The 12,167-nt window shown below is 35.9% G+C and overlaps 1 protein-coding gene across 1 annotated transcript in view; it reads left to right on the top strand.

Moving 5' to 3' along the window:
• The window catches only part of ZCCHC7 (zinc finger CCHC-type containing 7), a 142,593-nt gene that overhangs the window by 84,578 nt on the left and 45,848 nt on the right, over positions 1-12,167 (top strand). The window contains exons 3-5 of the mRNA XM_070938508.1: positions 384-427; positions 6,200-6,322; positions 8,087-8,257. Of these exons, the coding sequence (XP_070794609.1) occupies positions 384-427; positions 6,200-6,322; positions 8,087-8,257 (338 nt within the window). The remainder of the gene's footprint in view (positions 1-383; positions 428-6,199; positions 6,323-8,086; positions 8,258-12,167) is intronic.

The raw sequence follows: 12,167 nt of genomic DNA, 5'->3' as shown, positions 1-12,167 counted from the left end.
AGACTTTTCAGATCTTGCTCTTTGTATACAGTTCATTAATGTTCCTTTATCATTTGTGGTGATAAAAAAAAGTCATTACTAATCTTCTCATGAAAGAATCCCTGAAATCTTCCTATATAAATTAAAATATTTAAAATATTTAGTATTAAAACATTATATATTGTCTCAAAATACATTGCTTACAATTATTATTATTTATTAATTTGTATGTCACCTACTTCACCAGATTAGATACTGTGCAGATAATATAGGTAAAATCTAAAAAGGTTTTGTGATAACGCTTTGGAAATTTTGTAACTTTCTTTCATTAACTTGCTATTAATAAGACAAATCCTTTAGTTCCTAAAATCCATTTCAATTGTTTCCAAATAATTGTTTTGCAGGAGAAGATAGAACAGGATGGACCATCAGTGATAAAGACTTACAGGTACAATATTGTGTTTTGTCTATTTTATATTAATATTTTATATTAATGTCTTTTCATTACTGAAAAAATACATCATAAACACTTCTGGGGATCTCATGTGTTTTCTAAAACCTTGTAGAATAGGTGTCCCCAATCTTCAGGCCACTACTGAGCCGTGAACTGTTCGAACCCAGGTCACCTGAAGCAGTAGATGAACCTGTGCATGTACATCCCCTCATGTACCAGCAGAAGGTAGGGGTGTGCATGCATGTGGTCCATTTGTGTGAGCAGCAGGCATGCGTGCCCACCGCTCACACAAATGGAGCTGTGTGTGCGCACACACTTCCCTGCCACCCACATGCTCCGGCCCACAAAACCAGAAAGTTTGGGAAACTCTGTTATAGAAGATAATTAAATAATTGTGTTAATTAGAGCTTCATGTAAGGTTTTATTCCTAGATATGTTCATTTAAGTAAAGTTGTGTTATACATAGAGGATTGATTTAGCCTAGCTGCTCTATTTTATCTCTAAACTGTTTTCTGTCCAAGATGAAACTTCCAGACAAGCCTTCATAATAGAGCTATATAACATGTTCTATAATAGTACCATTCTTGGATTATTAAGATATTCATTCTGTCCAGCATCATAACTGGGCAATTAAATTGAATATGACAACTTGTTACTTATTACAAACAGTTAAAACTACTTAAAATCCATCTAACCACAATGCCCCTGTCTTTTCAAAATTCATCTTAGGTTTATTTAATCATCCATGCCTCTGTTCTTCCCAAGATTTATACAAAACTGCAATCAGCACAGTGCTGAAACCATGTCACAGATCTCTAGATTATAATTTGTGATGGTTTGTTATAAGTGTTACACATCAGAAGGAAGAGAATTAATTCCTGGGGATCCTACAATCCAGAAAGTATGAAGTCAAGTAGAATTAGCAGAATGCTGTTACCTGTTACTGAGCAGTAGGAATGTTATTTTAATATAGCAACTCCAATTTGCAAGTCACAAAAATAATTCCAGAAAAATCACAGTGGTCAGTGCTATTAAGCATCACTGAGAGAATCATAGTTCATTGCTGTAATCTCTCTCTCCCTACCTCCCTCCCTCCCTACCTCCCTCTCTCTCTCTCTCTCTCTCTCTCTCTCTCTCTCTCACACACACACACACACACACACACACACACACACACACACACACACCTGAGAGAGGGAGACAAGGAGTACAACTTAATTCCTCCAGTAACAAGGCATTAACTGCTTCCTGAACCCCCATACAGGTAGTCATCATCAGTTGAGCCCAAAATTTCTGTTTTCCTAAGCGAGATAGTTGATGTGAGATTTGCCCCATTTTATGATCTTTCTTGGCACATTTGTTAAGTGAATCACTGCACTTCTTATGTTAGTAACATGGTTGCTAAGTGAATCTGGCTTTCCCATTGACTTTGCTTGTCAGAAGTCACAAAAGGTGATCACATGACCCTGGGACACTGCAACCATCATAAATATGAGTCAGTTGCCAAGTGTCAGAATTTTGATCACATGACCATGGAGATGCAGCAATGGTCATAAGTGTGAAAAATGGCATAAGTCACTTTTTTCAGTGCCATTGTAACTTTGAACGGTCACTAAATGAACTGTTGTAAGTCGAGGAATACCTGTAATCTTTCTACAAATTCTTACTAAACATAACAGGCTCCTTCAAGCATCATTTTGACCTTAAAAACTGATCTTTCAGATCTGTGGCATAAAGTCTGAAGAGTTTGTGAATGAGATGGTCCTCAAAGTCCCTATCTACTCACCCCTCAAGGAAATTCTGCTGGGCAATTAACTGAGGAGCTCCAAGCATTGAAGCAAGCAGTTTATAACATAAATACCATAGCAATGCAGTGCAATGATGAAAAATATATTTGCTGCTAACAAATGCTTCTCTAATGTATGCTTTGTTGATTTACTGTGAGATTTATGCTGCCTGACCTTGTCATATCCTGACTTGTTTCAGTGCTTGGAGTTCTCAGAAAAGATGCTTTGTGAGTTTCTTTGTTGTGACCTAGGCTTACAATACACAATTAGTCCCAAACAAACCTATTTTATTGTAACAGCTGAAAATTACATTCATTCCCAGCTGAGTCCCAATTAGTTGCAAAATAAGTCCTTTGGAAGAAGTCCTTTGGGATAATCACTAACCTTTTCTTTGACACCCTGCCAAAGGCCTTACTTGGCAAAGCCCCACGAAGTTCAGAAACAAACAAGAGATGCTGACTGGAAACAGAGTTAGCAATGCCAGAGTTAGCAATTCCTTCAAGAGGCCCAAGTGCCTTTGTTTCTCTTTTAAGCCTTATGGGAGGGGCCAATCATCTCCTCACCTTATTCCCGAGTCATCCCTTTTGCTTTAGCTGCTCTTGCCTTCTGGCAGCTCTGCACATGCATGCACTAGGAACAGGCTCCTCCTGTTTCTCTGCCTCTCTGCTGTCTGACTCTGGGAGCTCTGGAGTCCGTGCATCACTCCCAGATGGCCCTGGCCCCGGCCCCATCTCTGCCTCCGACACCGAACCCTCGTCTGGGCCTTCTCCAGACTCCAGGACCGGCCCATGTTCCACCCCAGCCTCCTCACTGTCCAACTCCACTGCCAGTTCTGCAGGCTGCTGGCGGACCACAACATTCTTGTAGTCAGAGAAGCGAACTCAGAAGTGATATTATAAGTTACTTTTTAAGAAACTTTTGCTATTTATTTCTTAGCAAAAACTAGAGCTTTGACAGAATGGTCAGCCCTTTCACCTGGTACATTCTCCAGAACATTGAGGAATTATTTGGCTGTAATCACTCTTGAGGATATTCTCAACTGATCTTCCATTCCTGCACAGAGGGACTGCTATAGTGATCCCAGTTTTCTTCAGGAATTAATCCCTCTCCAGCCACCAAAGTTAGATCTCCAATGATTGGTTCTGATCCTTCCTTTACAGATCCAATTAATTTATTCAAATTTCTAAACTGCTCCCCAGACAATTAGGTCTCAACACTTACTAAAATATAATAACAAAGCAGAAAATGTAAGAAGTGTGAAATACATTCATTAAAAGGAGCAATAGAGTCAAATTAAAACAAAACCCTCAAGTGGTATTCATGAGAAAGACCTGGTGAAAAGATAGGTCTTTGAAACAGGAGACAATTCAGCTCATGAATTTTAGGACATGGAGCCTACGTTCAGATCATAGGCTCCACTACAGAGAACACCAAATCACAAGCATCTGTTAAGATGTTCCATGGCCAATTTTGGCAAAGATATTCATGAGTATGTCTGAGAACACTCCTACAAGTTAAAGTGGAACTGTCATACTAAACCCTTAATTCATGGAAATGGTCCAGAACACTTTGGCAGATGATATAAAATATCTCAGAAAGATCAAACAGAATCAATGAAGTTGGCCTCCCTTTGCCTATTAAAGAAAGTAATATATCAGCTGTTTGCTGATTCTGTTCCCAAATTAAGGTCTGAATACAGATTGAAAGCATAATGTCTACACAATAGGTCAGTGCATTACTAATGTTTTATATCCGTTGCAAAGTCTGAGACATCTGCTGCCATTTCTAATCAATTTCGGTTTTGGACAATCCAGGCAAGCCAAGCAAGCTGCATTATACTGTAAAGATAAGCAGTGTAAAATCTGCCTATGGAGAATCTAAGTCAACCAGGTCATTGTTGTCCCAAAAGTGCTTTTTCAAGAGGCAACTGGACTTTCTGGTGTGTTGTTTTTTTTTTGAAGACATTTCACTTCTCATCCAAGAAGCTTCTTCAGCTCTGAGAGAGCTGAGCTCAAGATCTGATAAAGCTTCTTGGATAAGAAGCTTTATCAGCTTTTCAAAGAAAAACCAGAAAGTCCAGTTGCCTCTTGAAAAAGCACCTTTGGGACAATGTAAAATCTGCTAAACCCCACTCCCTACAAAATAGAATAGAATAAGGAAAGCTTGGAAATTGTGACTTCTGGTATTCTTTCCAACCACTTAATATCAACTCTACTCTGAGTCATACAACCAGGACGGAAGGGCTTAAAAATGGAACAGTTTGCAGCATACACAACTACTTCACCCATAGGGATTCATTGGGGGATTTAGTTTTGTTTTTCCCCCTCTCTCCTTAGCTCCAGCAGATCTTGTCCATTTTCAAACTCTTTATTTTGCTAGTTTCTCCTAGAACATTATATTTAGTCTAGCCTATCTCCACAGAATTATCATGCTGACAGACAGGAACCCAATTCCTGTTAAATAATTTCTTTCACTGTCCATGGAAAAAGGCCAATGTGAATTGGACTGTAACCATAAGGTTGGATTCTCTAGTATTCATCACATTAGGGAACAGGCTGAGGTTGAATTTTTCAATCTCCTTTTGTTCCTGTCAGATGTTTTCCTAAAAAAAAAAACGCTCCATCAATTATTGGAAGTACTCCACATAATAGCATGAGTTGCTATTAACAGTTTTATTATTTTCTTTAATCATCACATAAAGATTAAAAAAAACCTTTCACATAAGAATTCAAACAATGGCATGGGTTGTGGCAATGTAAGCTGAGAGAGATGGGAAGAAGGCAGAAAAGGTGAATCTTCTGGAGGAATCTTCTGCTTCATTACAGGTGAATTTTCTTGGAGATTTCACACACACGTGCGTACACACACACACCTCTACAAACCTTCTATTGCTCACTCCACTTAGGAGTTCTGCTTGACTGGTCTGCAAGCGAGCTGAATGGCAGAATGTCTAGAATAAACTAACATCTGCCCAAATGTAGCAACTGCTTTTTTTTTTTCTAGCTTCCAGTCATGGTTTCAAGGCATTGATGCACTCCTGAACCTGTTTCTTTCCTTTAAAAAAAAAAAAAAAACCACATAGCTAGTAAGATTTCTTTATGAGAATTTATTATTTATGTGGGTGATGCAGAATAGTCAATGGCAGTAAATGGGCACCTACTGGCTTTCTAATGCAAAAGGCTACAATTGATAGTGACCATGTTATTTAATTAGAGGAGCACATACTGAGCCAGGTATTAGGGCTTAAAACTAAAGGTCAAGGAGCTGTGTGCACAGATGTAAAATGCAGGTGGTGTGTAATAAGAAATTGGAGCATTAACTTGAACCATGGAATATCAGAAATATTTGGAACTAAAAGAGAGTAGTGTATGGAAATATAGAATAATACTTTTGTTTCTTGAGAAAAAGTCATCCTCAAGCTTTTCATATTTGGAAAAAGAAATATTTAATTTTTTTTTCTTAAAGTCATAGTCTAGCTTTTGATTTTCAGTTTTATTTGAATAGTAAGGTATATTGACCAACTTGTAAATTTCTGATCTATGTGTAAAAATCAAGATGTTTTCTTTTGTTGGCAATTCAGTGGATGTTTCCTCATGGCAACTTATGCATGCGATTTAATAATGTCATCTCTACATTCATTGGTAGGTTAGTTATTTTCCCAATGAAATTAAATATATTTTGCAAAAGATGCCATTATTAAATAATATTGTCAATAATATTGACTAAAAGTTTTAGAAAAAGGTAACTTCTAAAAACTGCTTTGAAAAGGACGTAATATAGCCCTGCAAAAATATTTATATGGTACTTATTTACAGATGGGAAGCCTATCTTGATTCTAGAGGGTGCATATGCGTAAGAACTATAAAAATAAACACCTTTCTTTTAAAAATTCAATATCTTAGGCTTGATTGTTATAAAAGCTTAAGGTGGCAGAACATTAAGCTTTCAACTTCTAATAAAAATCCTTTTGTTTCCTCAGGCACAGATTGGTAATTATGTTTCAGTGCGACATAACAACAGATACTACACAGCGGACAAAAACGTCACTTGCAGAAATTGTGATAAACGAGGTCATTTATCAAAAAATTGCCCTGCCCCAAAGGTAAGTGTAGTATTTCAATTTGTTTTATTGCTGGCAGAGACTTTCAGACTTTAAAGCGCTGGTCTGAAATAATTTTACTGGCTGGCATTTTGAGAAAGGGAAAAAAAGAAAGAAAGCAATTTCCATGCTCTCAACTGCAATGGCAGTTTAGACCCAAGGAACATTACCTGCTAATTTCTTTGCATTGTGGATCCTATCCTAGAGATTAATCGGAAGGTATTAGGAGCATGATTCCCTTGTAAGAGAGGAGATGGAGTATTTGAAGTTGGTGCTTTCTTCAGTGGCTCTCAGCAATATAATCCAATCAAGAGAGACCCAGTGGCCCATGCTGAGGATTACCACCTACTCGCTGAAGATTTCTTTTCTCTTTTCCCCACTTTAGTGAATGAGTGGACAGAACAATAAGGCTTGTGAGAAAGTGAGATACAGGCATGCATCCTATAATTAGTCCCCACTCTGCCCTCATTGAGGAAGCAAATGATAAAACACAGCTTTTACACCTTCTACCGTGTCCACCTTGCACACACTTTCTATTTTTATATGCATGCCTAGAAGAATAGGGAAAAAATGTCTACTGAGTTGATGAGAGAATTCCTCCTACAGAATACAGAATCCATGGTATTGTGCATAGTGGTGGGCAACCCAATGCTAATAATTTTTCATCAGGATAATAGCAACAACAAATTATCTCCAGGATAGATTTAAGCAGTATGTCTACACTTTATTAGTTGTATGCTCATTGGCTGAAAGATGATAGTTGAAACAGAAGTGTAAAATTTCACTATGAGTACAACACATTAATATCATAAATACCATGAGACATTTAAAGAACAGCCACACAAAAAATTAAACAATGTGGCAAATTGAGCGGTGAGCAAGAGTATATAGAGCATTGGAGAATGATAAGACAATCCATTGGCATAATCAGTTATTGGGAGCTTTCCTGATTGCTATTAGATACAATTTCATGTGTTCTTGTCATAGAAAGGCATTCCAAAACAGATTAGCACAAATGAAAAATCTCTCTTTGAAGCATTACAACAGTTGGGATCCTTGGCAAGGCTGGTGCCTGACCTCGCTGCTTTGGAAGTTGCCCCTGCTATCTCTGTGGGTGTGAACAGGTTCTGCCATTGCACTTCACTAGCAGTTCCAGTGGAAGTGTTATCTCTATAGCCATACATACGTGTCAGCTTGGGGCCAGCTTTCAAAGCTTTGGCGGGTTTGCAGAGGACACAGCTGCTGTAATACTTTGAAGAAAGGTGCTTCAATCACAGCAATGCACTTTTCAAACCGCTTCTTTCAAGTGCTTTCTACAGCATTGTTATCTAAGTCTTAAATAATAGCTGGGGGATTCTAGGAGTTGAATTCTGTGTATCTTAAAAGTTGCCCAGTTTGAGGAACACTGATCTAAATAACTACTTTTTTCCAAGCAGATTGGTCTTACTGGTGGAATTTTGGGAAGGACCTCTTGTTGTGCCTAGCAGTACTGGAAATGATTTTATTCATTAGCTATTGATTGTTCATCTTCTGCTCTTTATTTATTGTACTGTTGTTTCATTTTACCTTATGTTTTAATTATTAATTGAGGGCTTCCTTATGTAGGCAATGCATGAGATTATGAAATAGTACAGTAGGTCTTAAGCGAAAGACTTAGACATTCTCTGTGAATATAAATAGAAATGCCTTGTTTATTTTACTTAATTTAAATTCCTCTGATTTTATAAACATTTGATCATTTTTGTTTCTTTGCATTTTATTTTGCAGAAAATTCCACCCTGTTGTCTATGTGCACAGAGAGGTCACCTGCAAAACAGCTGTCCAGCACGATTTTGTTTAAATTGTTGTTTGCCAGGACACTGCTCTAGAGAGTGCCCTGAGAGAATGTACTGGAAAAAACATTGCAACCGCTGTGATATGAGAGGTCATTATGCAGATGTGAGTACATTGTTAACAGAAACTACCCAGTGATTCTTTCTTTCTCTTTCTTTCTTTTTCCCCTCAGAATTTCTCTTAGTCATTCCTGTTTATCCATTGCTGGTCTCTTAGCATGTGTTTGTCTGAAGACACAGTTTAGATGTACAAAAGTAGTATTTCCTGCACCATAAATATGTGTAAAAATAAAATTAAAAAAAGAATGCAAAAATAGAAATACAAAAGCATTACTGGAGTGCTAAATCATTGTTTGCACAATTTTTTATTTCTGAAATTCATTAATTTCTATGAATACTAGCATTTTTTAAGCATTTGTTTTACGGATTATTAAGTATATATGATTTAAAACACTCAGAATGCAAAAATAATAAAGTTGATGAGAAAATAATCTAATTATTATCTTCATTTTTTTCCTAGGGTCCAAATTATTTAGTTTTGTATGGCATATAATTACATTATTCCAACAGATCTCTGACCAGAAACAAATAATGCTGAGGAAGTTAATAGATGCCATTTATTTACATATCTCATCAAAATTCATAGCAAAAGTTGGTTGCCATGTGATATTCAGCAGCCAGACCTTTGTAGCACAGATTTGCCAGATAAACAGCTTGCATATTCTCTTCTAAAAACCATGTGCTAAGAAAAGCTGATTAGGCACATAGTGTGTGTGTGTGTGTGTGTGCGTGTGTGTGCGTGTGTGTGTGTGTGCGTGTGCGTTTGTGTTTTCATAGTCTCAGTTTGTAATTTTTTTCTTATAATTGTAACTGAGAAGATTAGCTGCTGTTCATGGTACTGATGTCCAGTCAATTATCTCTGGAATTTTAGCCACATGTATACATTTTCAAGTCTTATTGGAGATTCTGAAATATTTCCTTTAAAATAGAAAGGGTATATAGTCTTTTGTATTCCTATGTTCCAATTAAATTCTTTTTCAGTTTCAGTAATGAAGTATGAAGTTAACATATATAAGGTTGGTTAAAGGGAATGTGAATGTTGTTTTTTACAAACATGAAATTGACTTTTTTTTTTACTATGTTATGCTTTGGAGGGGATGTTACATTGTAAAGATTTCCTAATATAGGAAAATAGTAAAAACTATGTAAGTTCTTGTGAAGATAGACATCAAAACTGATGGTTCAATGCAAATTAGAACATAATTTTCGAATGCTGTTTTTCATTTGCCCCTTTCATTAAAAATGTATCCTTCTCTGATCTTCTCTCATTTTCATTATGCCACTTAGGCATCCTTGAATAACTTTCCTTTATCTTGTGCATTACACTGCAGTTACTCATGGAAGTCCCTTCCATTATCATATATGATTGTAGCGCCGGTCCTTTGAAATAGCATCCTCTCCAAGACTCATATGGCACCCAGTCTTTAGGTGTTCCAAAAATCCTTGAAAACCTGGCTTTGCTTCTAGGCTGGAGTGAATTGGTGTCAAACTCTCTTGGTTTTCTTTTTCTGGTGTGTTGGGTTTGTTTCCTAAGTCATATATATATATATATTCTTTTTCCTTTTATTGCTTATTCTAGTTTTAAAATGTCAGCTGCTTGGAGGCATCTGTGATTTGAGTGGTTATAAATCCAATAATAGTAAATAAACCAATTAGTTGGCTAATCAGTGTGTGTGCGAAAAAAATCCCATACTTTATCAAGAAAATTACCTTATCAATAAATAAAATGCACTTAGAGTGATAAGACTTGTTCCCAACTTGTAATAACTGTGATGATAGGATCCTTTATTTTTCCTAATCTTTGGGATCTTTGTTATTTTTCTCAAAAATAACAGATACTCAACAAGTTCTTTCTTAATATTTAATTCATTTGACGGTATGAGTGAATGAGATCTGAACTCATACAGCATATGTAGATGCTTTATCAATTTTAGTGATAATTTTGACTCTTGAATTTGCTTTCAGGTTTACTGTTTCTCTCTCCCCCCCTCTTTCATACTAAACCATTTAAATCCTTTTTATTATTAGCATTTTTCCCCCAAACTCAAATACTGTAATATTGTTTTCTTTTCACATCTTATGTAATTTAGGGGGGGAGGGGTTTAGAATTTCTGTCCAAGTCCATCTTTTCCAATTAGGGTTTCATGTCCCTGAATATTAAGTATTACTGCTCTATTAAAATCTATTTCCTTGAAATCTAAATTATGTATTTACTGATATGCTCAAATATAGTTTTCCATAAAATCAAGAACTCGAGTGCTGCCTGGTCATTATTTCCATATCATTAACAAAAATGCTTTTCATTGGTTAGAATCTCGTCAAGGAGAGTTGATCCCCTTGTGCCTTCTTTCAGCTACTGATGGAGAAAGCTGTTAGCTAGGCCAGTCAAAATTTCCTAGTGAGACCAGTCTTGGCAGAGATTGCTTTCTAACAGATGTCAGTGCAATTAAAAATCCCTTCACACCTCTCTAAAAAATCTGCAGTTTCCTTTAAAAAAAAAAAACACACACACACAATCCACACCTACATCAACCATTATTTTTTCCGTTCCTCCACTTACTTTAATTTGGATTTACCAATGGTTTTCTCAGTTTTCCTACTTTTCTAAACATGTAATTTAAGTAAACACTTGTACATAATTTAAATAAACATTGTAGTTCATCTTTTGCCTACTCCCTCTCCCTTTCTGTTTATTTTGAACAAGTTTCATTCTTCACTGCCAAACTATGCTAATTATGGGTTCAAAATTCAAATTTTATTTGTGTAGTATTTAGGCCATAACAAGCCAATTATGAGTCATCTTATAATATCTTGTATTCATCGGATTATATTTATCCTCTTGCATTAAAAGTTACAATGTTTATTCCTATATTTTCAATAGGAATTTGCCAGTTTCTTCCTTGATATTTAAATTAGTTTTACTAGTTTTTTTTCCAGCAACATATAAATTGTGTCTTTACATCTGAGCTTTGCCACCAACTTCTTCATGATTTACTGTGTTTCCCCGAAAATAAGACCCTGTCTTATATTTTTTTTTGAACCCTGAAATAAGCGCTTGGCCTTATTGCCATGCGCTCAAAAGTGATATATTATCAGGAGATGTCTTATTTTGGGGAAAACAGGGTAGTTTAAAGCTACCTTCTAATCAAACTCAGCATCCTTTAAAATCATTTAAAACTATGCTTGCAAAATACACTCAAACACTATTTTTAATTCCTCCCCAAACTTGTTTCTAAAACAACATGATGATGTATTTATTTGAAAGAATGCATTATAAGAATCTAACAGGATAAAAAAAAGGGGAAAAATATATGAAATGAATGATAGAATTTCCAGAGAGTAATTGTAGGAAATGTTTGAAAAGTGCATGTTTTCCGGACAGTGTATATTTCCTTCTTAATATTTATAAGCATATTTATTTGAGAACAAAATCTATTGTTTCAGTAACATGTGCAAAAATAGTCTTGCAACATTCTATAGCATTTAGTGCATTGTTAATTGTTAATGAAATATTACTTGTCTGAAAATAATCATAATGAAATCTCAGATTTAATTCAATGTGTATAACCATTTTCTAAAAATCAGATACATTTTAGTCTTAATTCAGCATTCCAAACGTTCAGATATACTTATCTTCTATTTTAAGATTTTCTTGCTCAAAATATTGTAATAGTTTCACCGTGTGGCTTGGATCCAAAAGTGATTTTAGCTGTTCTATTTAGCTGAAGAGTGCAAGCTGGGAAAAGTGAGCCTAGAAATAGAAAGGATCTTCCATGCATGCAACATATTTTACAGAATTCTTCGCATGCTCTTTCAGAAGATCCTATTGGTTACCTAGGCTTTGTCTGGACTCACATTCTAATACAAACTCCATAATTTTGTGGGATTACAAATTTTGTGGGGTTCCTTGAGCACTGCTCAAATAACAATACAAATATAATTTTTGCTTCACCTTA

This window comes from Pituophis catenifer, unplaced genomic scaffold (genome assembly GCF_029215685.1).
Source record: "Pituophis catenifer annectens isolate HBS135680 unplaced genomic scaffold, rPitCat1.0.hap2 SCAF_2, whole genome shotgun sequence".
NCBI classification, from domain to species: Eukaryota; Metazoa; Chordata; class Lepidosauria; order Squamata; family Colubridae; genus Pituophis; species Pituophis catenifer.
Note: the sequence above shows the minus strand (reverse complement) of the source record. Positions and strands in the feature narration are given on the sequence as shown.